Source organism: Medicago sativa, chromosome 4 (assembly GCF_051527215.1).
Source record: "Medicago sativa cultivar Bolivia chromosome 4, Bolivia_mono, whole genome shotgun sequence".
Lineage (NCBI taxonomy): Eukaryota > Viridiplantae > Streptophyta > Magnoliopsida > Fabales > Fabaceae > Medicago > Medicago sativa.
This window is the reverse complement of record NC_140752.1, coordinates 27334072-27359923: the sequence shown is the minus strand read 5'-3', so window position 1 is coordinate 27359923 and position 25852 is coordinate 27334072. Positions and strand designations below refer to the sequence as shown.

Genomic DNA, 25852 nt, shown 5'->3' with positions numbered 1-25852 from the left:
ACACCCATATGTTTCACCTCTTTCTTCCGAAGCTTGGACCAAGCCTCCATGAAATCTTCTCTTATTCCTGTGGGAGCATTAGAGTAATGGAAGAAGTAAGGAGATGTAGCAAGATGGATGGGCTTCTCTTTCATCGGGAAACCAAATTGTCACAGGGCGAGCTCCGGGTTATAGTTGATTCCACCCCGGGTACCAAGAAGAGGTACATGAAGAAACTTCCCACTGCCGAAGATGATTTCTTTGACTCTAGCAGCGGGAGTGAGCCAAACCACTTCATTAGGGGTGAGAGCCATGATTCTCTGTGAAATAGTCCAATGCTCTGGATTATCATGAAAAGACTTCGGAAGGTGCGAAATAAACCACCTATAGAGGAGAGGTACACAGCAAAGAATGTATCCACGACCCTTGCTGGAACGATCGTGAATAGCATGGTATGTGTCAGCTAGCAAAGTAGGAACCAGATTCTTGGAGTGGAAAATCATAATAGCATTCATGTCCACGAAGCCATCAAGATTCGGAAAGAGAATGAGCCCATAGATGAGTAGTGCGAGAATAGCCTCAAGAGTGTCCTGACAAGTAGTTTTGAGGTTGGCTTTCTCAAGTAAATACTCCAAAGTGAATCCTCGGATGTGAGCCTTAGTGACAAGATTCTTGGAGACATCGGTGGTCTTGAGATGAAGATCACGGGCAATAACCAAAGGAGTAGGAGGATTCTCAAGTCCCGCGAAGGGTACCCCCTTAGCAATAGATAGATCCATCAAGCAAGAATAAGCCTCGAGTGTGGGCACCAACTGAAAGTCGGGAAAAGTGAAGCACCGATAGTCTCGATCATAAAACTGCACTAGAGTGTGCACAAGCTTCTCATCCACATTAGTCTGGAGAAGAGTAAGTAAGGCCCCGTAACGATGTCGGAAACCGGTCGGATCCTTGATCTTGAGTTTCAGATCTCTCAAACTAGCCAAATCCACTTCCTTGAACTTGTAGGACTTAGTCTTCCCCATTCCTACAATATTTACAAATTCAATTTGTCTAAGCCCTTCGATAAATGCATGGAAAAAGTTTATGCATGCATGCATGTATGCATGATCATGTTCAAGAACGGAGAAAACATGGTGGGTTGAGATTCAAAGTCAAGGAGTCGTGGGTGGACACGGTGTCCGGTGAATCTAGGTCTTTAGATAATAGTAACCGGGTTCTAAAAAGTTCCCAAGTCGCAACCTCTCTCAGGTATATCATGGTGTCACGAGACAAACACTCGCTCCATGATTATCCGTAAGAAGGTCTAACTTGAGTGTAGTATCGCGTGACGACTAAAACTCGAGACAACACTCGATTTAGCCTCCGCACTACGTCCAAGAAAATGGTCATGGATGGGTTCAGTTATCTACGGTTCATAGCGTCATAGAACAATTAGAAGTAAAGTGCCTAAACGCGACAACACGCGCCGACAACATCACCCCCAAAATGCCTCACCTATGTGGGATTGATAGCATAATCCAATACACGAGGTGACCCTCGGAATGAATTGTCGATTATATCCCCCCTAAATCCTAAGTTCACTCAGCCCGGGTGTAGGACTTTTGATATTCTCACCCCCACACGTTTTGCAAGAATTTAAACATTTATTCACATAGGAAAGCAAAAAGAAGCAAGTAACAACAAAAGCGCAAGCGTGGAAATAAAGACTAGGCGTAACTCTCGAATCTCCCCAGTGAAGTCGCCAGCTGTTTTATCTTGGTTTTCGGGTGTCAAACATTGATTATGTTTGAACCTTTTTAACCTTTGATATCTCATTTTTTCTTGGGAAGGGAAAAATAAGCAAAACCCTTGAGAATCGAGGTCCGGGAGTTGTTTTCGCTACGGGAAGGTGTTAGGCACCCATAACGACTATAGTATCCTATAGGAACCGTCTTTACTTTCTACGCGCGCGCTTTATTTTTAAATGCTATTTGAAGAATGATATTTACACCTAAGGTTTACTAAGTGAAGGATTGGAGGGAGAAGAAGATGTTTGGATTTTTATTTTATTTGAATTGAAGGAATATTGTTTCCTTGCCTACGTACCCTTTTAAGGGATCAAATCCACCGTAGTTCTCTTCCAAAAGAATGTTTTTTTTTGTTTTTGTTGATTGATTTTAAGTTTGAAAACGGAATTTTGAAGAATGAGAGAGAGAGGCCTCAAGGGCATAAGGTTGGAAAAGAGTGAGGTGGAATTAGTTATTTTGCAAAAGAAGTCTAAGTATGATTAAAATTCATTAGGATTTTGTTTAAGAAAATAAAGGGATAATCAATGGGATTTTGATCCCAAAGTTTATTTAGAAAATGATTTGAGTGATGTTGTTCATATTTTTTGGAAAAGAGAATTTTTCTAAGTATCGCGATTCCTAAGCATACATCTAAACATACATTCCCTAAGCATACATCTAAAGTAACCATGTGATATGTGTGCATGTGTCGGTGCTTGTGTCGGTGTACATCATTAGAGTCCATTGTCCTTTACATCATTGGCCTAAATACATGCTATGGTCTTGCAAGAATTTAAAAGCATAAAGTAAAGTACAAAATCCCTAGGCTTTACATTCTAACTTTTGCATGAATTTTAAAGTGTAAGAAAATAAAGACCAAGAATATAAGATGGAGGATGAGATGCTCATGGAATGCATGAAACATGAAGTAAAGTGGTTAGTAGCATAAGGCATAATAGAATGGAAATTATAAGCAAAAGAACCACTAAAAACTTGGCAAAAGGGTGATAAGATCCTTAACCTAAAAATAGCAAAATATGCCTAAAGTTTACCATAACATCAAAGCAATTATATGACCTAAAATCCTCACATCATGACAATTTTCTAAAGGCTTTATTACAATCAATGATATGAGAATTATAAGATCACATGCAACTCAAGAATCATGATATATTTTAGACATACTTGGCACTTTATTTTCACAAACAAACATTCACATGACTTGTAAAACAAGCAAACACATACAATATATTCACATGTAGGAAAAAACACTTTCAAACAGCAAGAAATTCATTACCAATTCACACTTCACAAATCAATATCATGTATCATGATTAGGGGATCAAGAACATGCACTTTTCACAAATTTTTAATATAAAACATCACAAAATAGCAAGAAAAGCATCACATTATTTTTTATCAATTTTTAATATGCAAAATCATCACAAAAATATCACAACACTAACAAGAAATATACATGAAATTTTTTAGAATTTTAAAGGATTTTTAGACTCAAGAACATGCAAAACTTCACAAATTTTAACAAAAATAGTAAACAATTTAGCAAGAAATACCACATATATTTTTAATCAAGATTTATCATGTAAAACAGATCAAGAATTACAAAAAAAAAATGCAAGAAAACAACTAGGAAATTTTTAGGAAGTTTAACAAAATTTTCAAATGAAACAGTGGTTCTGACGGTGGAAATGCTTGGGTTCAGGGGTGAACCAGACTGGTTCAAATGAACCGGTCTGGTTCACATCCCTTTATAAGCATAACAAACCGGTCTAACACCATTTCACTCTTTCCTTTCTCTCTCTACGCCTCAGACTTCTCTCCCTTCTCTCTAAAACTCCGTCGTCTTCCCCGGCGGGTTTGACCACCGTCGGCGAAGATTTCGATGACGGAACCCTAATCTTCTCCGATCTACAGGGATCTAAACCCTAAACTGCTCTATTTTTCATGTTGATTTCGAATACGAGCTTAGATTTGAGAAATAAACGGTGGAACTCTGTAGATCTACGTTTGATGTTTCGTTTTCGAATCCTTTTCAATCTTTTTCAACTTTTTTCGAAAGAACAAGTTCTGGAATTTGTTGATCTACTTTGTTTCACCATTTATTTATGTTTACGAGCCTTCGATGAAGATTTGAAATAGAAACGAGAAGGTTTTATGAGTTTACCTGTTGGAAATTGGAGATTCGAACAAAGAGAACGGTGAGAAGGATATTGAAGCTTCCTTTTCGTCTTTGATGAATATTTTGATTCAAACTTCGAAAATAAATCGAAGTTTCTTCGTCTTCTCACTCTTCGTCTTATGCTTCTTCTCTGTGAATTGATCGAACTGGTTCTTTTCTTCGATTCCTCTTCTTCTCACTTCTCCGTCTCTGTGATCACACTGATTCGTCCTTGAGATGGATCGTTGTTGGAATTGCAGAGATCGTAGTTCGATGATGAAGATTCACTTTGAATCTCTGAGAACTGCGAAACAAATTGTTTTAATTCGAACTGATTTGATTATGTAATTGTTGGATTGAGTTTTGTGTAATGAAATTGATAAGGATTTGTGATGAATTGGTGTGGATTAGTGTTCTGGAAAATTAGGGTTCATGATTTGGGGATGAAGTTCTCCATGAACTTCATCATGTTCTTGGTGAATTTTCTGGGTTTGATTTGTTTGATTCTGGAGAGAGAATGGAATTGGTGATTTTGTGAGTTGGCACTGAATGAATGGTTCTTTTTTTTTTGTGCATTGGTGATGTGGCCTATTTATAGCTGACATGTGTATTGCCTTGACCAATGGATTCGTGACACCTGGACTGGGCTCATTTGGCTCGGCCTTGGACTAATTTGGGACTTGGGACCCTTTTGCAATTCTTGAAAGTTGAAGGACCAACCTGCAAAACTAAAAAAAGACAAAAACAAACTTGATACAAAGTAAGGACCATTCTGCAATTGTTAGAAATAATGGGACTGGACTGCAATTTCAGAAAAAGGGCTGAAACGTAAATTGAAAGAGACTTTTAAAAGAAAAATAAAATGGAAGAAAGGACTAAAGTGCAATTTTAGAAATTTTAGGACTAAAATGAAAATTAAAAATAAAATTGAATTAAAATTGGTAAATGGAAAATAACGTAAAGTGAAACGATTAAAAATAACAAAACGGACTAAAATGAACCAACTACTAAATGAGGTACTTTAAAGTAACCTCTCTCTGTCAAAATTTCGTGTGAAATGACCAAAATGCCCCTAGGGACTAAAATGGCTCAAAATGACTCAGATGCAAGTTTTGAAATGGGTTTTAACATGGAATTGAAACAAAGGCTCATACAACAAATTGAAAAGACTCAGGGACAATTTTTCAGAGATTAAACAGAGTTTTAACACCGGAAATGACTAAAATGCCCTTGAGGACTAAACTGACTCAAAATGTCTCAGATGCAATTTTTAAAATGGATTTTGGCATGGAATTAAAGCAAGAATCTATACAAACCTATTGAAAAGACTCCGAGACAATTTTTCAAAGATTGACAGAAATTTTAACATAGGAAATGACTAAAATGCCCCTAGGGGCTAAACTGACTCAAAATGCCCTCAAATGTAATTTTTGAAATGGATTTTAACATGGAATTGAAACAAGGACCTATACAAACCAATTGAAAAGACTCAAACAATTTTCAAGGACTAAAATGAGTTTGAATGCAGGAAATGACTAAAATACCCTTTTTCATGAATTTTGCAAATATTATTAAAATAAGATGCAGAGAAAGATGCAATTGATCAGAGACAAATTCAAATGACTTGAAATGCAAGAAAAACCTTTTGGATGATTTTAAATGCAAGAAAAGAAGAATTGAGCTAGTATTTTTAGGTCCAAAATTAGGGTATAACACTCTGTAAATTTAAAAAAAAAAATTGAAATTCTATCACGTGTCATTGAAATGCATAATGATTAATGTTTTTATTTCAGCAAATTAATGTTTTTTCAGAATAATGATTAATGATTGTTTTAGAGAAGCATAATGATTAATGTTATTGAATAAAAATGTGTACCATGTTAACATGTCACACTTGTCCTCGCGAACGTAGCTTAGTTGGTAGGGATAGAGATTTAAACCCCGGCTAACCACAAAAGAAAAAATCATGACACACTTCGGCAACGCGTCAAATGGTATTCGGATCCTCGCAGCCACTTTTTCTAATTCCCATTCTGTTGCTCCAATCTCACCCATTAGATTAATCAAACGGCTACCTCATAAAATAAAATTGGGTTGTGTTAACCGGTGCCCCCGGGGCACTAGTCAAGAAAGTTAAAAATAGAAATATTTTATTAAAGACAACAACTTTTTGACTTTTCTAAAGTGAAACATTCCACTTTTCATCATTTTCCAATGCAAAATTTCCATATTAATCTCCTTAACTAGTGCCCCGGGGGCACTAGTTAACATTTTCCAAATTAAAAAGGGTCACAATTCAAACATCCCATTTCTTGCGACGTTTATTGTTACTTCAACATTAACCATACAACACCTAGTCTTGTCTACCCCCAACTCCAAACAAACTCTAAGAAATTATGGTCCTGCAAAAGAGAAGACCAGAGCTCCTTTAGATTTACACCAAATTGACAAGATACCCCCATTATTTCTGGTTGAGGGGGAAAACTCCAATCAGCAAAAGAATTCCCCCACATGTAGTAAATTTAGGACTCAGTAACCAATTCTAACTTAGTTTCCTGTAACGCAATAAAATCTAAATGATTTGACGAGATAAAATCTTGCACCCAACTCTTCTTAATCCTACCCCACAAACCTTGAATATTATAGGACCCTACAATATTCTAATAGTTTTACTAGACTCCCTACTCCTCTTCACAATGATATCATTTTGTTCCAAAACCATAAACCTCTCAATCTCCAACTCATCCTCTACCAAAACAATACCCAATCATCTTCCCTTTCCCTAACATTGTACTTGCAAATGTTGTAACGCCCGTCTTAATTATTTACTTAATTTAATGAGGATTTATATATTTATTTATATATATATTTATATGATTTAAGAATTTAAATAGTTTGCATGATTTATAGATAAATTATGTGATTTCCTAGAATGACGTGAAGTATATTGATGTTGTGAAGTTGTTATGTTGGTGTGACTTATTTTATTATTAAAAAAAATAAGATATGAGAAATAAAATAAAATATTAAAAATTGGGCTTGTGAGATGAGCAATTAGTAGTGAGAAGAGTAATTAGGAGAGATAAATAGACAACAAAAGTTAGAAAACAGAATACGTACGTTTTTGGAGAAAAAAGGGAGAAAAGTCAGAAAGAGAGAAGAACAAAAGGAGGCTATCGATTTCTGCTATTACCAGGTAAGGGCGAGACTAATTTTCAATATTATTAAGAGTATGATTCTATAGGATGAATTTAGCATGATTAGATTAAGTTTTGGTGAGAATTGGGAATTAGGTTTAAGACCGAATTTGATGATTGAATCATGAAAAGATGTTAGGTTGATGCTAAATTAGTGTACAGAACTTAGATATACCATAAGATGATAATTAGATGTTGAATTGAGGTTAGAATTAGGAGATTAAGTGAAAAGTTAGAATTTTTAGGTTTCTGGCCGTACTGACATTCATCGCTCGCACCTGCGAGCAAGAACACTCGCAACTGCGAGCTACCCCAAGACACTCGCAACTGCGAGTAACATCGCTCGCAACTGCGAGCCAGACCTTTGAGCTCGCCACTACGAGTAGAATCACTCGCCACTGCGAGTTAGGCTGTCAGTTGCCCAAAATTGTCCCGATGCGATCCTTTCGCACGTATAGTCTTGAGCTGACCTTAGAAGTAAGAATGAGGGAGGTTTAGGATGTTTCCAGATGTCACAGAAGTCTGTTTATATGACTGAAATGATTAGTAATGTTGCATGAATAATGTTATGATGTTTTATGATATTTATGTTGATGTAATCCATTCCTTAAATGATGTTGAGATATTCCAACACTATTATATGTTGCAAATTTGTTGCTGTTCATTGCTGCTGACCTATAAAGTCTTGAAATTGCATGAGTCGGTCTATGTTGCAAGAGTTTAAGAAGTTGTCCATGATTATGAGTCGTATGAGTTGTTTATGTTGTTGTCTAAGTTGTTGGAAGTTGATGTTCATTGCATACTCATTAAAGTTGGGGGCTTTAGGCCCGGCAGCCTTTGTGCTCATTAAAGTTGGGGGCTTTAGGCCCGGCAGCCTTTGTGCTCATTAAAGTTGGGGGCTTTAGGCCCGGCAGCCTTTGTGCTCACACGTTGAGGAGCCTATTATGCTCATTTTGTTGTTGATTGGTACCACATGCATTTGCATATCAAGAAGTTTCATGATGTTTAAGTTGTCAAGTTGTCGTTGAGTTGATAGAGTTGCATGGTCTAAGATGAGTTGTGTTGTCAAGTTGTTGTTGAGTTGATAGAGTTGCATGGTCAAAGATGAGTTGTGTCGTCAAGTTGAATGTTAAGCTGATTATGATTTGTGATGAAAATTAGTAATGATATTCGATGATTGTATTTGTTATGAAATGAAAAATATGCTAATTGTTAATTGTTGTTATGTTATTAATGTTTAAGTTGTTAAATGCATTTTATTGGATTATATGCTTAATGTATTGATTATGAAATCTCACCCCTTCTGCGTATATGTTGCCTCGACCGTGGGTAATGTGCAGGTAATAAAGATTAGAGGCGTTCATGAGTGGACTCTCAGTTGGTGTCTAGGTGCTCTGATACGTAACGGGATGGGGGCTTGCTTTTACTTCTGTTCCTTACGTGTCTCTTTTATGAACTAATTTATGGGATTTTCAATAAGGCCTGCGTGCCAAGACTTTTAAATGTTGAAGTATTTTCCGCTGCAACAATATAAGATTTTTCATGATGTTGAATTTGAAGGATAATTATTACTATCTGTTTTTGAGATGTTAAAGTAGTGTGTGGCATTCCGTTATGAATTAAATACTCTGATTTTAAATGAAATTTTTATGTTGGGAAAACGGGGTGTTACAATTGGTATCAGAGCAGGTCGGTCCGTCCGGCCAAGTAGCGAGTCGAGTTGTGTCTTTAGCAGTTGGGATACCATTATTATGTTATTCTAATTGTTGTGTGTTGCGCAGAGAAGAGACCTGGAGGCTGCGAATTTTATCTTCTATAAGGGGACTAGAATGGCTGGAAGAAATGATGCTGCGATTGCTGCTGCTTTGGAAGCTGTAGCCCAAGCTGTGGGACAACATCCAAATGCTGGTGCTGGTGCGAATGCGGATGTGAGAATGTTGGAGACCTTTCTGAGAAATCATCCTCCTACTTTCAAAGGAAGGTACGACCCTGATGGAGCACAGACGAGGCTCAAGGAGGTTGAAAGAATTTTTAGAGTTATGCAATGTACTGAGGATCAAAAGGTGCGTTTTGGAACGCATATGCTGGCTGAGGAAGCTGATGACTGATGGGTGAGCCTCCAACCTACCCTAGAGCAGGATGATGCAGTTATTACTTAGGTTGTGTTTAAGAGAGAGTTCCTAAATAGATATTTTCCTGAGGATGTTCGCGGAAGAAAAGAGATCGAGTTCCTTGAGCTGAAGCAAGGAAATATGTCGGTGACAGAGTATGCAGCAAAGTTTGTGGAGCTGGCTCAGTTCTATCCACACTACACTAGGGACAATGCTGAGTTCTCTAAGTGTATCAAGTTCGAGAATGGTTTGCGTGCTGATATTAAGCGAGCCATTGGTTACCAACAGATCCGTGACTTTTCTGCTTTGGTGAGCAGATGCAGAATCTATGAAGATGACAGCAAAGCTCATTATAAGATTATGAGTGAGAAGAGGGGTAAGGGCCAACAAAGTCGCCCAAAGCCTTACAGTGCTCCTGCTGACAAAGGAAAAGGAAGAGCTAATGATGAGAGGAGGTCAAATAAGAAGGATGCTGGTGCTGAGATTGTTTGTTACACCTGTGGCGAGAAAGGCCATAAGAGTAATGCTTGTACTAAGGATATTAAACGGTGCTTTCGTTGTGGCAGTAAAGGACATACACTTGCAGAGTGTAAGCATGGGGACATTGTGTGTTTTAACTGCAAAGAAGAGGGTCATATTGGGTCTCAGTGTACGAATCCGAAGAAGACTCAGACTAGAGGGAAAGTGTTTGCTTTGACTGGTAGTCAGACTGAAAATGAGGATCGTTTGATCAGAGGTACTTGTTATATTAACAATACTCCTTTAGTTGCTATTATTGATACTGGTGCTACACATTGTTTTGTTGCTTTTGATTGTGCTTCTAAGTTGGGTCTTGTTGTGTCTGATATGAGTGGGGAAATGGTTGTCGAAACTCCAGCTAAGGGTTCGGTGACTACTTCTCTTGTTTGTTTACGATGTCCTTTGTCTATGTTTGATCGTGACTTTGAGATTGATTTAGTTTGTCTGCCTCTGAGTGGAATGGATGTAATTCTTGGTATGAACTAGTTAGAGTACAACCATGTTCTCATTAATTATTTTAGTAAGTCGGTGCGTTTCTCTTCTGCTGAAGAGGAAAGTGGAGCAGAATTTTTGTCTACTAAGCAGCTGAAGCAATTAGAACGCGATGGGATCTTGATGTTTTCCTTGATGGCATCCTTATCTTTGGAGAATCAAGCAGTAATTGATAAGTTACAAGTGGTGTGCGATTTTCCTGAAGTTTTCCCTGATGAAATTCCTGATGTACCACCGGAGAGAGAAGTTGAATTTTCTATTGATCTTGTTCCGGGAACGAAGCCTGTGTCTATGACACCTTATCGTATGTCAGCTTCTGAGTTGGCTGAGTTGAAGAAACAGTTGGAAGATTTGCTAGATAAGAAGTTCATAAGACCGAGTGTTTCACCTTGGGGAGCGCCGGTATTGTTGGTTAAGAAGAAAGATGGAAGTATGAGGTTGTGCATTGATTATCGACAACTGAATAAAGTAACTATAAAGAATAGATATCCACTTCCTAGAATTGATGATTTGATGGACCAGCTGGTGGGTGCACGTGTGTTCAGCAAGATTGATTTAAGGTCGGGTTATCATCAGATTAAAGTAAAAGATGAGGATATGCAGAAGACGGCCTTTAGGACGCGATATGGTCATTATGAATATAAGGTGATGCCTTTCGGTGTGAGTAATGCACCTGGCGTGTTTATGGAGTATATGAATCGCATTTTCCATGCATTTTTGGATCGCTTTGTGGTTGTGTTCATCGATGATATTTTGATTTACTCTAAGACAGAAGAAGAACATGCAGAACATTTGAAAATCGTTTTGCAAGTGCTGAAAGAGAAGAAGTTGTATGCTAAATTGTCTAAGTGTGAATTCTGGTTGAACGAGGTAAGTTTTCTGGGCCATGTTATTTCTGGTAGTGGTATTGCAGTCGATCCATCTAAAGTTGAAGCAGTATCACAATGGGAGACTCCTAAGTCAGTTACAGAGATTAGAAGCTTTTTGGGTTTGGCAGGATACTACCGAAGATTTATAGAAGGATTTTCTAAGTTAGCACTTCCGTTAACATAGTTGACGTGTAAAGGTAAAACCTTTGTGTGGGATGTTCATTGTGAGAACAGTTTTAATGAATTGAAGAAGCGTTTGACGACGGCTACAGTTTTGATTTTGCCAAAACCTGATGAACCTTTTGCGGTGTATTGTGATGCGTCCAAATTGGGCTTAGGCGGTGTGCTTATGCAAGATGGTAAAGTTGTTGCTTATGCATCAAGACAGTTGAGAACTCATGAACGAAACTATCCTACTCATGACCTTGAATTAGCTGCAGTCGTATTTGTCCTTAAGATTTGGAGACATTACTTGTATGGTTCGAGATTTGAGGTGTTTAGTGATCACAAGAGCTTGAAGTACTTGTTTGATCAGAAAGAATTGAATATGCGACAGCGGCGGTGGCTCGAATTGTTGAAGGATTATGACTTTAGTTTGAATTACCATCCGGGTAAAGCTAATGTTGTTGCGGATGCCTTAAGTAGGAAGAGTTTACATATGTCTGCTATGATGGTGAAGGAATTTGAATTGCTTGAACAGTTTAGAGATATGAGCTTAGTTGTGAAATGTCGTCTCGGAGCGTTAAGTTAGGAATGCTGAAAATTGATAATGATTTCTTAAAAGATATTAAGGATGCGCAGAAAGCTGATGTTAAGTTTGTGGACTTGTTGGTTGCTAGTAATCAAACTGAAGATAGTGACTTTAAGGTCGATGATCAGGGTGTGTTGAGGTTTCGAGATAGGATTTGTATTCCAGACAATGACGAGATAAAGAAGATGATTCTTGAAGAGAGTCATAGGAGTAGCTTAAGTATTCATCCCGGAGGTACAAAGATGTATCATGACTTAAAAAAGTTGTTTTGGTGGTCTGGATTGAAACGTGATGTAGCACAATTTGTGTACTCTTGCCTGATTTGTCAGAAGTCGAAGGTAGAGCATCAGAAACCTGCTGGATTGATGACACCGTTAGATGTACCAGAATGGAAATGGGATAGTATATCCATGGATTTTGTGACGAGTTTGCCGAATACTCCTAAGGGAAATGACGCTATTTGGGTGATTGTTGATAGATTGACGAAGTCGGTACATTTCCTACCGATTAATATTAGTTTTCCTGTGGCTCAGTTGGCAGAGATTTATATTCGAGACATAGTGAAATTGCATGGTGTTCCTTCAAGCATCGTGTCAGATAGAGATCCAAGATTTACTTCTAGATTTTGGAAGAGTTCGCAAGAGGCTTTAGGCTCTAAGTTGAGATTGAGTTCGGCTTATCATCCTCATACAGATGGTCAGTCGGAAAAAACCATTCAGTCACTCGAAGACTTGTTGAGAGTTTGTGTACTTGAGCAAGGTGGAACTTGGGATAGTCATCTTCCGTTGATAGAGTTCACTTATAATAACAGCTATCATTCAAGTATTGGGATGGCACCCTTCGAGGCTTTGTATGGTCGGAGGTGTAGGACTCCGTTGTGTTGGTTTGAGACTGGTGAAAGTGTGGTTTTAGGACCATAAATTGTTCAACAGACTACTGAGAAGGTGAAAATGATTCAAGAGAAGATGAAAGCGTCGCAGAGTCGACAGAAGAGTTACCATGATAAGCGTAAGAAAGACCTTGAGTTTCAAGAGGGAGACCATGTGTTCTTGAGAGTTACCCCAACAACCGGTGTTGGTCGTGCATTGAAGTCAAAGAAGTTGACTCCAAAGTTTATTGGTCCTTATCAGATATCTGAGAGAATTGGCACGGTGGCTTATAGAGTTGGCTTACCACCACATTTATCGAATTTGCACGATGTGTTTCATGTGTCGCAGCTGAGGAAGTATGTTCCAGACCCCCGTCCCATGTGATTCAGAGTGATGACGTGCAAGTTAAAGACAACCTTACGGTGGAGACTTTACCTTTGAGGATTGATGATCGCAAAATGAAGACGTTGAGAGGCAAAGAAATACCTCTAGTGAGAGTTGTTTGGAGCGGCACTACTGGTGAAAGCTTGACGTGGGAGCTGGAGAGTAAGATGATGGAGTCTTACCCAGAGTTGTTTGCTTGAGGTAAATTTTCGAGGACGAAAATTCTATAAGTTGGGGAGAGTTGTAACGCCCGTCTTAATTATTTACTTAATTTAATGAGGATTTATATATTTATTTATATATATATTTATATGATTTAAGAATTTAAATAGTTTGCATGATTTATAGATAAATTATGTGATTTCCTAGAATGACGTGAAGTATATTGATGTTGTGAAGTTGTTATGTTGGTGTGACTTATTTTATTATTAAATAAAATAAGGTATGAGAAATAAAATAAAATATTAAAAATTGGGCTGTGTTGTGAGATGAGCAATTAGTAGTGAGAAGAGTAATTAGGAGAGATAAATAGACAACAAAAGTTAGAAAACAGAATACGTACGTTTTTGGAGAAAAAGGGAGAAAAGTCAGAAAGAGAGAAGAACAAAAGGAGGCTATCGATTTCTGCTATTACCAGGTAAGGGTGAGACTAATTTTCAATATTATTAAGAGTATGATTCTATAGGATGAATTTAGCATGATTAGATTAAGTTTTGGTGAGAATTGGGAATTAGGTTTAAGACCGAATTTGATGATTGAATCATGAAAAGATGTTAGGTTGATGCTAAATTAGTGTACAGAACTTAGATATACCATAAGATGATAATTAGATGTTGAATTGAGGTTAGAATTAGGAGATTAAGTGAAAAGTTGGAATTTTTAGGTTTCTGGCCGTACTGACATTCATCGCTCGCACCTGCGAGCAAGAACACTCGCAACTGCGAGCTACCCCAAGACACTCGCAACTGCGAGTAACATCGCTCGCAACTGCGAGCCAGACCTTTGAGCTCGCCACTACGAGTAGAATCACTCGCCACTGCGAGTTGGCTGTCAGTTGCCCAAAATTGTCCCGATGCGATCCTTTCGCACGTATAGTCTTGAGCTGACCTTAGAAGTAAGAATGAGGGAGGTTTAGGATGTTTCCAGATGTCACAGAAGTCTGTTTATATGACTGAAATGATTAGTAATGTTGCATGAATAATGTTATGATGTTTTATGATATTTATGTTGATGTAATCCATTCCTTAAATGATGTTGAGATATTCCAACACTATTATATGTTGCAAATTTGTTGCTGTTCATTGCTGCTGACCTATAAAGTCTTGAAATTGCATGAGTCGGTCTATGTTGCAAGAGTTTAAGAAGTTGTCCATGATTATGAGTCGTATGAGTTGGTTATGTTGTTGTCTAAGTTGTTGGAAGTTGATGTTCATTGCATACTCATTAAAGTTGGGGGCTTTAGGCCCGGCAGCCTTTGTGCTCATTAAAGTTGGGGGCTTTAGGCCCGGCAGCCTTTGTGCTCACACGTTGAGGAGCCTATTATGCTCATTTTGTTGTTGATTGGTACCACATGCATTTGCATATCAAGAAGTTTCATGATGTTTAAGTTGTCAAGTTGTCGTTGAGTTGATAGAGTTGCATGGTCTAAGATGAGTTGTGTTGTCAAGTTGTTGTTGAGTTGATAGAGTTGCATGGTCAAAGATGAGTTGTGTCGTCAAGTTGAATGTTAAGCTGATTATGATTTGTGATGAAAATTAGTAATGATATTCGATGATTGTATTTGTTATGAAATGAAAAATATGCTAATTGTTAATTGTTGTTATGTTATTAATGTTTAAGTTGTTAAATGCATTTTATTGGATTATATGCTTAATGTATTGATTATGAAATCTCACCCCTTCTGCGTATATGTTGCCTCGACCGTGGGTAATGTGCAGGTAATAAAGATTAGAGGCGTTCATGAGTGGACTCTCAGTTGGTGTCTAGGTGCTCTGATACGTAACGGGATGGGGGCTTGCTTTTACTTCTGTTCCTTACGTGTCTCTTTTATGAACTAATTTATGGGATTTTTCAATAAGGCCTGCGTGCCAAGACTTTTAAATGTTGAACTATTTTCCGCTGCAACAGTTTAAGATTTTTCATGATGTTGAATTTGAAGGATAATTATTACTATCTGTTTTTGAGATGTTAAAGTAGTGTGTGGCATTCCGTTATGAATTAAATACTCTGATTTTAAATGAAATTTTTATGTTGGGAAAACGAGGTGTTACAGAAGGCCCTCCAAAAACTTATATGCATCCATACGAGATCGAGCAACCGACAACGGCGTACCATCTAGGGGGATGGTCAACTCAACACCATGAAACACCTCTGTCAAAGGAGTGGGGTTTGGAACCCCTTCCTTTGGACAAAAACCAATAAATTACAGAGGAGAAGGCGTACCTGAAAAATATTCTTGTGATGGGAGCCGAAGAACCTGTAGAATCATAGAAGTACCTTAAGAAGATATATTGTGTATTAATTACTAATTGCTAATATTTTCTATTACTACTATTAAAATTCTCCAACTAACTATATCTCTAATATTTGGTCACTACCCCAAATAAAAATTATTTAGACACACATAAATGAAACAAAAAAAAAAGTAAATGGTAAATAAATTAAATAATGTGTACTTTTGATATGATTAACGATATCTATTTTTATGTGTGTATCTAAATAATTTTTTTTTTGAAAGGGTGTATAAATAATTTTTATTTAGGGTTGTAACTAGTTCAGTATTGTTTAAGCATTTTTTTTTTTTTTTTTGCATTTGCAATTGCGTTAAATTCTGCCACCCATGGGTAATAATTGGCCAATTAAAATGTTTATCAACCTTACTAACTACTAGATTGTGAATTTAAAAAGAAAAGTTGTAGAAGCTTTTGTGTTTACTATTTTGTATAGAACTATCGATAATTTGAAATAAAAATAAATTATTGATTTCAAATAGAAATTCATAATGAATAAAATAAAAAAAAAATTATATATTCATATTTGGATTTAATTTGTATACATTGATGGTATAAAACTATTTTACACGTGAATCCAATTAAATCACATCATATAGATATCTCTTGAGATATTTTAAGAATTAATCCATTAAAGGGTGTAATTTTATTAGATGCATGTGTAAAAAAAAAAAAAAAGTTAACACCATCAATACCTAGAAATCTATTCATTTATTTTATTGTTGCAAAAGATAGATTGATTTCTCCTTTTTTTTTTAAATAATATTGATTTATTCATGTTATAATTACACAATCTACATAATATGCATAATTATAAAGAAACTCAAATTTCTTGAACAAAAAAAAAAAAGCACAAATTTTAATTTCAAAAAGTGAAGATATGGCGGGGTTGTGCATGCTCCCACTAACCGTCAAAACCGTTCATAATGCTAGTGGAAACAAAAATCCCATGAATCCAATCCACATAAAACCTAAACCATTAAACCAATAACATACTGCCACGTCACACAACACCAAAAACAAAATCATTGCATACCCTCCACGTGGACAAGTGCATGCAGTATTCATGCATCCAACCACATAATAACACAACCGTCAAATACATTTCAAATTTTAATTTGTCACACCATAAATAAATAAATGAAACGAAGAAGAAACAAATTATGCATTGAAAAAAATGGAAAGAGAATATGAAAGAGGTTACATAAAAAAAGGACCATGGAGTAGTGAAGAAGATGAAGTGTTATTGAAACATGTTAACAAATATGGTCCTAGAGATTGGAGCTCCATTCGATCCAAAGGTCTTTTGCCAAGAACTGGAAAATCATGTCGGTTAAGATGGGTTAATAAGCTTAGACCCAACTTGAAAACGTAGTAACAATTTTCTTAACCCTAATTTTAATTATTGTTATACTTAATTTGAACATTGACATTGATTTCATGTTGTGTTGCAACTTTTTGTTTTTAATGTAATGTGTTTGTGTTTTGTGTTTTGTTATGGTTGTTGAATTAGAAAGAACTTGATTGTGCATAATTTTCATATATTGTTTATCTTGCTCCTTTCCTGGTTTTTTTAATTCTAAATTGGTAGTTTTTCACACCCTTTCAAATTTTTGGTGTTATTTATACTATATTTTTAGTAACGAATTATAGAAACCTCTGTGGGTGATTGGTGTTCGCCAATTTCAACACATGTGATTACATTCAATTGATATGTTTTTTTTTTTCAATTATTACCGATGTTAATGTGTCAGTGTAATGTGTTGTGATTGTGTTTGATTCAATTATACTTCATAGGTTGAAACATTGGATATGGCAATGTAACCAAGGTTTATCCCAAAAATATAGCAATGTATTTGTCTCTATGCATCTGTTTGATTTTGAAAAATGACTTTGCCAAAAATAGTAGAAACAAACAAAGTTGCTAAAAATAGTTCGATACAATACAAGAATATTTTACCTTGCAATAAATGTAACTTCTTTTTCTTTTTAAGTTTAATGTAATGCTATTATTGTTCAAGTGTTGGGGTTTGTGTCAATTTGTAAAATAACAATACCGTTTAATTTAACAGTGTTTGTTTTAGTGTACGGAAATTGTTGTGTTTTGTTTTGTGATGAAAGTTTGGAATGTGTGATTTCAATTGTAGAGGATGCAAGTTTTCATTAGAGGAAGAAAGGGTGGTGATTGAACTACAGGGCCAATTTGGGAACAAATGGGCCAAAATTGCTACATATTTGGAAGGGAGAACTGACAATGATGTGAAGAATTTTTGGAGTAGCAGGAGAAAAAGGATGGAGAGGAATTATCCAAGGACACCATCACCACCATCAAAGCAGCAGAAACACAAGGGAAAAGCTACTTCAAATCAAGTAAAAGTTGAAAAGGTTAAGTGAAAATGTTTTTCTCTTCAAACTTGTACATAAAGTTTTTCTAAAACAAGTGAGTTATGTTTTGAAATAGATTCTCCGTGATTACATAATCATTTTGAAATGTCCAATTTTGTTCGGATACTTCACATTTTGACTTCGTGTTTTGTACCTACATTGCAATGAAATGTCCAATTTTGTTCGGATACTTCACATTTTGACTTCGTGTTTTGTACATACATTGCAAATTTGTAATATGAATCATCCGATTAACATCGGACACTAGAATCTTGATCGTATGACCGCGTGAATGCAGGGTTATCTCGATAAACGATAATTTTAGTGTGAAGGGTTTTTCAAAATACACTTGATCTATTACATGAAAGATTAGAAAGTATGGACTTAATAGTGAAAATGTCTATTTCAGGTTCCTGAATGTGGTTCAAATCAGCTTGAGGAAAATCTTACTTACCCAACTTCTTATATGGGAAACAAAGAGGAGTTCAAGATGATCAACCTTCCAGATTTAACAAAGCCAAACTACCAAAATTTGGAAAGTGAACTAAATGGAATTATTGAGTTTGAGGCCACTCCACTTCACACAGTACCCTCATTTGAGTCTTCATCAGCAAACAACTTTCCATTACTCCCTGAATCACAGATGGACTTTCCACTATTCCCAGAGTGCCAAGACCTTGTTCAAGATCCCTTTGACCCCAATTTTATGGACATGTTTGAGCAGAAAAAATGTTCAGAAAGTGTTTGGAGCAAGAAGAATGGAACTAGGTTGCCAAGTCTTGGACTTGAAGGAAATTCTCAGAGTACAAGTTCAAACTGCTTCTTTCAGGACATTCCAACTGAGATTTTTGAATACTTTTCTCAGTAATCATTTAACTCTTATTTTACATTTACCATCTTTTCCAAGTATGCTAATGCATGAACTTGTTTCAGGTTTCTTGAATTTACTAAAGAAAAACCTGATAATGCACAATATGTGACTAGTTGAAGGTCTTATTTAATACCTTCATATTCGAAATGTTTCCATTTTTAACTATCAATGAACATGCAAGTCTTATGCATTCTTCTTCTTTTAACAACATATGCATAACTTGAAAGAATTCGCCTCCAATGACCGTTCAACACATCCCCTCAATAATTTCTGAAAATGAAAACTAGTAGCTGCACATGTATACTATGAATTCCAAGGTCCTGATAATGAATATCAGTCCAAGTTTTTTTTTTTTTTTTGGAGGGGGGGGAGGGGGGGGAGGGAAGAAATCTATGGAATCTACTTGCATACTCTTCAAATCAAACTTACTTTTCTACACCCCCTTTAGCAACACCCTTGCAATCACACACGTCTTAAATGCTGATACATATTGTTCTTAGGTGCACCAAATTGACCTTCATATATATGCAATCATGACTAAATAAACTATAAACAGATCACATAGCATTATTTTTCCACCAAAAAAAAATATCACACCACAATAAAAGTACATTAGTGATGAGAGTTTCTGCAGGCAGTAAATAGTAGCTGTACAATACTTTTTGCAATCCTCCCTGCAACCCAAAAAATAAAATATTAAAAGACCTAAAAAAGAAGATATACCTTTCACTAAAACTGGACCAGTACCCAACATGTTTCCCCAGCATAAACATAGCTGCTATATAATGATCGTCACGTCCAGATTGGAAAACATTATTCCAAATCCAATATATCCAAATTGGAAAACATTATTCCAAATCCAATACATCCAAGTCAAAGAATCAATAAAGGATAAGTAGTATGATCATTCATTTCCAGACTGTCTCGTTGGCATCTGTGAAGACTGCATTATGATGTTCTATGAGCAACTGAACAACTTCGATTGCACCGAAGTCAACTGGCATGCCTTCATCCAAAGGAATAAGAGAAGATGCATCCATGGCTTCACTCTCGTCTGCAACAGAGAAACAAGAAAATAAGATATATGGTGATCTCCAATCAGCACCATTTCAGTGCAGACCAAGTTTTAGTTCAATAGAAGTAAAACAACCAGCAGTTAAACTAACTTTTTTAAGTCTTCCAGAATATTTTGTGATTAGAGTGCAAATGCTGATTATGAGTTAGAATTACAGCTTCATGCAAATTTTAAAATGTTTAGCCACACCCTTTGGAAAGAAGATCCCAAGAGGCTAACATCAGTTAATTATAGAAGTGATTTGTAGCCAAAATATTTCAATTGCACTTTAACTAAAGTACCAGAATATTTCTATATTGACTATTATCCTCCTCAAGAACAGTGTCACCTTCTTAGTGCATTTTCATGTCAGGTATTTATTCTTTCATGAAAACATTGAACAGTTAAACTTCAGTAGGTGTATGGTTTTTTCAAATCCTTTTAGACAACTTTGGCGCTTCCCTGATATCCCACTTTTGAATTTTAATAATTGAAAAACACTAAAGAACTTCAATCTTTTTATTCTATATTGCATTCCCAGCACTAAACAACAATAGCAACAATAAAAGTCTTTTCTCATTACTTGGAATTGAGTACAAAGATCAATTGAAGCTATCATTAGGAAAAAAAACCACTTTTTGGAAGGGCAATTAAGATCAATCTCTTTTAAATGTTTTCTATTGGGTATTCTTAGTTCCTTCTACACCCAAAGTTATCCTCCATATGATCAGATCCTATATGGGCCTATATTGGCCTTCTCCTCAAATTGTCAATATAGAAATAAAATTATAGTGTGCATTGAAGATTATTGCATATCATTATGTTTTCAACTCACAGTACAACCTCTACCTCATATATTATGACTTAGAGGAATATAGTTGACTTTTCATCACAACCTACATAATGAATTTTATGTAAATAATCACATGTTTAGGCATTATTTTTCATACCAGCGAGCATGTCCCAAGTAGTTGAACCAGGTTCTGGATTCAAGCTCTGTTTGGAAGGACTTTCTGACATTTGACTCCAGTATTGACGATAAATTTCAGGTCTACATCCCTTTTGCCACATGATAACAGGTGCCATTTCCATTGCAAGGCTCCGAGAATCCATCTGAACAAAGTCAACAATGTTGAGCATGCTGATCAAAACCAATTTGCATGTAGAATCTAACAAGTAACAAAAGTTTGATTGTTCTTAAGGACAAGGTCAGCCATTTGATCGGAGAATAAAAACAGTAAATCACCGTGATGATCATATTCAGGGAGTGAAGAAGGTCGCTAATTATGACAAAGCAAGTTAAACAACTCGGGAAACAGAGCTAAAACGAGGAGAGAGAGAAAAAGACTAATAGAAGGAAACAAAAAGTTACTGAACACAGCAAATCCTTCAAGAAGTTAAAACAAAATTGTAACGTATTAATGACATAGAACTACCCAAATCAAACAATGAAAACCCACAATAAGACCATTAGAAATTTAGAAGAAAGTCTAAATAAACTAGGAACAAATCCTGTCCCAGAGAAGATACAACAACAACAACCATACCTTATCCCACTATGTGGGGTCGGCTACATGAATCAAACGGCGCCATAGTGTTCTATTAAAAACCATGTCTTTCTCCAACTCATTAATCTCTAGATCCTTAATAGTTTCTTTTATAGTTTTTCTAGGTCTTCCCCTACCACTAGTGACATGACTCCCCTCGATCTGATCTACTCTCCTTACTACATAATTCATAGGTCTTCTCGCTACATGCCCAAACCAACTAAGTCTAGCTTATACCATCTTTTCTACTATAGGTTCTACCCCAATTCTCTAATGTTGTCATTTCTAATTCTATCCCGTCTAGTCTTACCACACATCCAATCATATGTATGACTTCATAAATAGTTATGACTAATCAAAGTTGCCCTACATTTCAAATAGTATAAGACATTTTTCAAATGTTTTACAAGTGGACAATAGTATGCTCCATTTACCGTTTCAAGTCTCTAATCAAACAACAAAATAATAAGGTGAAACACACGAAGATTAAAGAATGTTGTGAAGAATATGAAGGTAAGCTGATGGCCAGACACAAAGGGCAACCCGGTGCACTAAAGCTCCAGCATACGCAGGGTCCGGGAAGGGGTCCCACCATTTGGTGTATTGTACGCAGCCGTACCTTGTTTTTTACACAAGAGGTTGTTTCCAAGACTTGAACCCGTGACCTTCCAGTCACATGACAACAACTTTACCAGTTGCGCCAAGGTTACCCCTCAAATTAGAGAAAACAACATGACTCACACAAGTGTCAGACTACAAGTGAGAAAATTAAGTCTACAAAACGGTTCAGAAACCATAACCGTCAAATCCAATTTTGTTAAATACATGACCTAACATATGAAAACAAATCAAATGTCTTAAAAGAAATGAGCAATTCAGATGGCAATACAGATTTCCAAACAAAAAAAGAAACATAGATTCAATTTACTTTTGACATGGGTTAAAAGCTAAATACCAACCAAAAAAAATTAATTACTTAATTGCGTTTTAGGAAAGGAAATGTGTATAAGAGAGTGAAGAGATTTGGGCCAAAAGAATCCACCATACAAATTTATTAAATAGTAAAAAATAGTGCTCATCCATATACGAAACCCAATCCCACTTCCACCAAACAATTATTCACACTCACTTACAGAAGTTGCTTACCTTATTGAGAAGTGACTTCTGACTAGCACGGAGCAAAAGTGCGGTTATAAACTCCAGAGTCATATAGTTCACGCTGGAAAGCCTCTTAAGTATGTTTCTCATGGAATATATGTTGGTTCGAGCACCTTTGATCTCATTATAAAGCTCCAATGTGGTCAGTGGCTCAGGAAGGCTAGCAAGATAGTATTTTACAAGAGCTGCTACATCAACTGGATTTGAGCCTTCTGGCACTGCAGCAGTTGAATCTGCAACATACAACTTTATAAGCAAATATAGCACCGTCTAACTTTAATGATATAATCTATCGATTCCTGAAAGAATAATCGAAATACCTTGGTTGTATAGGGCAACCAACTGCTGAATAACCTTTTTGTCCCCTTCAGATTTAAAAAGATATGGCAGATTCAATCCTACATATAATTACAACTGTGGAATTACTACAAGATTAGAATTAAACAATCAGAAAAAGAAAAGAAACATAGACTGATACATGGATATAGAACCTTACTCTAAAAAAAGCTACCTGAAACTATAAGGTAATCTGCACAATTGACTAGTATCTGAGGAATAGGCTTGCTGCAATCTTGCCTCTGTACAGTAATCTCAATCGGAACTCCAAATACTGGGTGGTCAAGATAATGAACGATTAACTACTAGAATGCAGGAAGTCACCAATTTTTAATTAAAGTAAAAATCTACATCGAAGAAAAGTATGCTATGCATAGCAGTGTGTCAAAATGGAATTCATCGTAAGATCCCTTGTTAGATCAACGGAACTACTTCTACATAGATAACAAAAGACTCTGGATAGTTCAACACATTCAGTCCCATTTCCATCAAATAAATACTCACTTGTTCAATTATGTGGTTTGAGAAACTTACCGTCAGTTTTAGCAACTCCCTGCAAAAAAAAAGGGAAATAGTAAGAATTTTTTAGAATGATCTATACTGGTAAATAAATGTCACACAATTTGCCAAATGTCATATACCTTTTGCCATCTTTCAATGTCTGTCAAGATAGTCTTACTTTTTTGCGCCGTTATTTTTGCCACCTGAAACAAATGATAATGAGACCAACTAAAACAAAGAAAAAATGAAGAATCTGAGCATCAAATTGGAACAACAAAAATATAATTAGTGCTAACTTGGTGTATGACTAGTAACTAAATGTCACAGTTCGCCAAAAATCATTTACACAACCACATTACCTCTTCAACCTTGGATTTCCCCACAACCACCTTCTCTTTTGTCCCTGACAAACCTCTCCTCAGGAATGCACCAGTCGTAGCAGCAGCCGATATCATTCGATCCTGTACAGCATGTCTTGTAGACGGCTCCTGAAGACGTGCCCACCGACTTTTGAATACCGTCCCAACTTTTCCCGCCACTTCAGCTACATTACTCTTTGTATCCTTTGTGACCTCGCCAACAAACGTTCCCGCTGATTCCTTAGCTTCTTTAAGCTTGACCCCTACATTAAATTTATATATAAACAAACAAAGAGCATACGGTAGTAAACAAGAAAAGGAAAGAAGTGCACAGATTTAGTGAAAGGTACCTGAGGAAGAAAAGAAACCACTCGCCTTATCTTGCCACTGAGGTGAGATTACAGAAGGCATTGACCCAGAAGCTACTTACAAAAACAACTGGACGACGGGATCAGTTGAAACCTGATCCTATATAGAAGTGAAGTAGTTAAACCCATCAAAGACAAGTTAGTCAAGAACAGTGATTCAGAAAACTATAGTCACCATCATGCATTCACTTAAACAAACTTCTGTTTATAAAATTCGTAAAATAAAAGGATTTAAAGAATATGCTCTTTCAGTATAAACCAGTGGCATCTAATGAAAATCCACTAATTTGCTACATCATCCAACTTTTGTAAGGGTATTTTGAAATTGATGGTAGGACATAAAAAAATTGTGGTCTCTTATTGGATGTCAGCGGAAAACTGATTTACGAGGACAGTGTAGTGGCCATTAAGGTCCTATTTAATTAATCGCTTATAGCATAAGCACGGACTTCCGTAAGTGCTTTTGAATAAGCTATTTTTATAACAAAAGTTGAAATAACGTCAAATTGTTTTCATAGAAGTTATAAGTTGTCTTCATAAGCTATTTTGGAAAGCTTATGGAAATAAGTTGAAAACTGCTCAAAAAAGTTTTTTCCATAAGCTCTCTCAAACACTCTCACAAGGGTTTATGCCAATATAGATAAGCTAACATAATTCAATCAAACAATGACCATGTTTGGATAAACAACTTAATTTGCAGCTTACAGCTTAAGCACTTATGCTGACAAGTGTGTTTATGATGTATAAGCTATTTCTATAACAAAACTCAAACAAATTTCATCTACGCAATAAGCTGTAAGCTATCCTGGAGAATTAACAGAAATAAATAAGCTTAAAATAGTTTATGAACATGTCATATAAGCTCTCTCAAACAGTCTCGCACGTACTTGTGTCGGTACATAAGCTCAAATAAGTCAATCTAAACATGCCATAATCTCTAATTAATCAATAAAATTAGTTACCAATTAGCATGAAGGAAGATTATCAATATGAATTTCAACAAAATCATCAATCATACAAATAATAATTTACTTTTTGTATTTCTACATAAAAATAGTAAACCTTGACCATAAAAAATATTCTACGTGAAGAGTAAAATCAAATTGAAATACAGAAAATATGAACAACAATTGTTAACTAAACTATAACAAATGAATCAATCAAAAAAAAATAGAGAGAATCCGATAAAAAAAAAAAAACTATACCTTGTTCGATTCAGTGGAAGAGAGAGAGAGAGAGAGAGAGAGTGCGACAGAAGAGAAGAAGAGTTTAGAGAGATATGGATTGAGAATAGGACTGCTCTGACAAAGTCGTTAGATCGAATCAAGTAACAACAAAATTATAACGGCACTTCTTTTGTCTTTTAACTCACTTTTTTTTTTTTCTTTTCTTTTATCTCCATTCTTAATTAAACACTCAAATATAAACAAAGATTCTTTATTCCGACTTATGGGATAATTGATGTATTATTATTTTAGTCTTAGTTTTGACCTTCTATGTTTTACAATCCGACAATTTTTTTTGGCTTTATATAAAGGGAAATGCTAACCACGTCTCGGGAGATTGATTAAGCATACTAAAAAGGAAATTATATAGTAGTTAGTGTATTGAAATTGTGAAATTAATTTATTAAAAGTAAACAATAGT

General features: G+C 36.0%; 2 protein-coding genes across 3 annotated transcripts; one reads left to right on the top strand and one right to left on the bottom strand.

Annotated features, from left to right (window-relative positions):
- The first annotated feature begins 16774 nt into the window (after window positions 1–16774).
- LOC146927426 (transcription factor DUO1-like) lies at window positions 16775–19072 on the top strand. Its single transcript, XM_085700704.1, has 3 exons — window positions 16775–16997; window positions 17774–18011; window positions 18421–19072. Exons 1-3 carry the CDS (start codon window positions 16804–16806, stop codon window positions 18877–18879), a joined length of 891 nt encoding a protein of 296 aa, XP_085556830.1. The 5' UTR covers window positions 16775–16803; the 3' UTR covers window positions 18880–19072.
- A 351-nt stretch (window positions 19073–19423) lies between these two features.
- LOC146927425 (small G protein family protein / RhoGAP family protein) lies at window positions 19424–25540 on the bottom strand. 2 transcript variants are annotated; one of them, XM_085700701.1, is made up of 10 exons: window positions 25411–25540; window positions 24188–24305; window positions 23838–24100; window positions 23619–23681; window positions 23512–23530; window positions 23153–23251; window positions 22962–23039; window positions 22630–22874; window positions 20887–21049; window positions 19424–19936 (listed from the first exon to the last, which is right to left on the bottom strand). In XM_085700701.1, the coding sequence occupies exons 2-10, from the start codon at window positions 24246–24248 to the stop codon at window positions 19791–19793; spliced, it is 1137 nt and encodes a 378-aa protein (XP_085556827.1). In that variant the 5' UTR covers window positions 24249–24305; window positions 25411–25540; the 3' UTR covers window positions 19424–19790. The 2 variants fall into 2 exon arrangements, with proteins under 2 accessions (XP_085556827.1, XP_085556829.1); XM_085700703.1 differs by having other exon boundaries at window positions 24188–24299.
- Window positions 25541–25852: the final 312 nt, after the last annotated feature.

Coding starts and splice junctions, on each gene's coding strand:
- LOC146927425 (XM_085700701.1), bottom strand. CDS start 24,248: ATGCCTTCTGTAATCTCACCTCAGTGGCAAGATAAGGCGAGTGGTTTC. Junction 23,682..23,837: donor GGAAATCCAAGGTTGAAGAG/GTAATGTGGTTG, acceptor CATTTGTTTCAG/GTGGCAAAAATAACGGCGCA. Junction 19,937..20,886: donor TACTTGGGACATGCTCGCTG/GTATGAAAAATA, acceptor TCTCTGTTGCAG/ACGAGAGTGAAGCCATGGAT.
- LOC146927426 (XM_085700704.1), top strand. CDS start 16,804: ATGGAAAGAGAATATGAAAGAGGTTACATAAAAAAAGGACCATGGAGT. Junction 16,998..17,773: donor CTTAGACCCAACTTGAAAAC/GTAGTAACAATT, acceptor TTTCAATTGTAG/AGGATGCAAGTTTTCATTAG. Junction 18,012..18,420: donor ATCAAGTAAAAGTTGAAAAG/GTTAAGTGAAAA, acceptor TGTCTATTTCAG/GTTCCTGAATGTGGTTCAAA.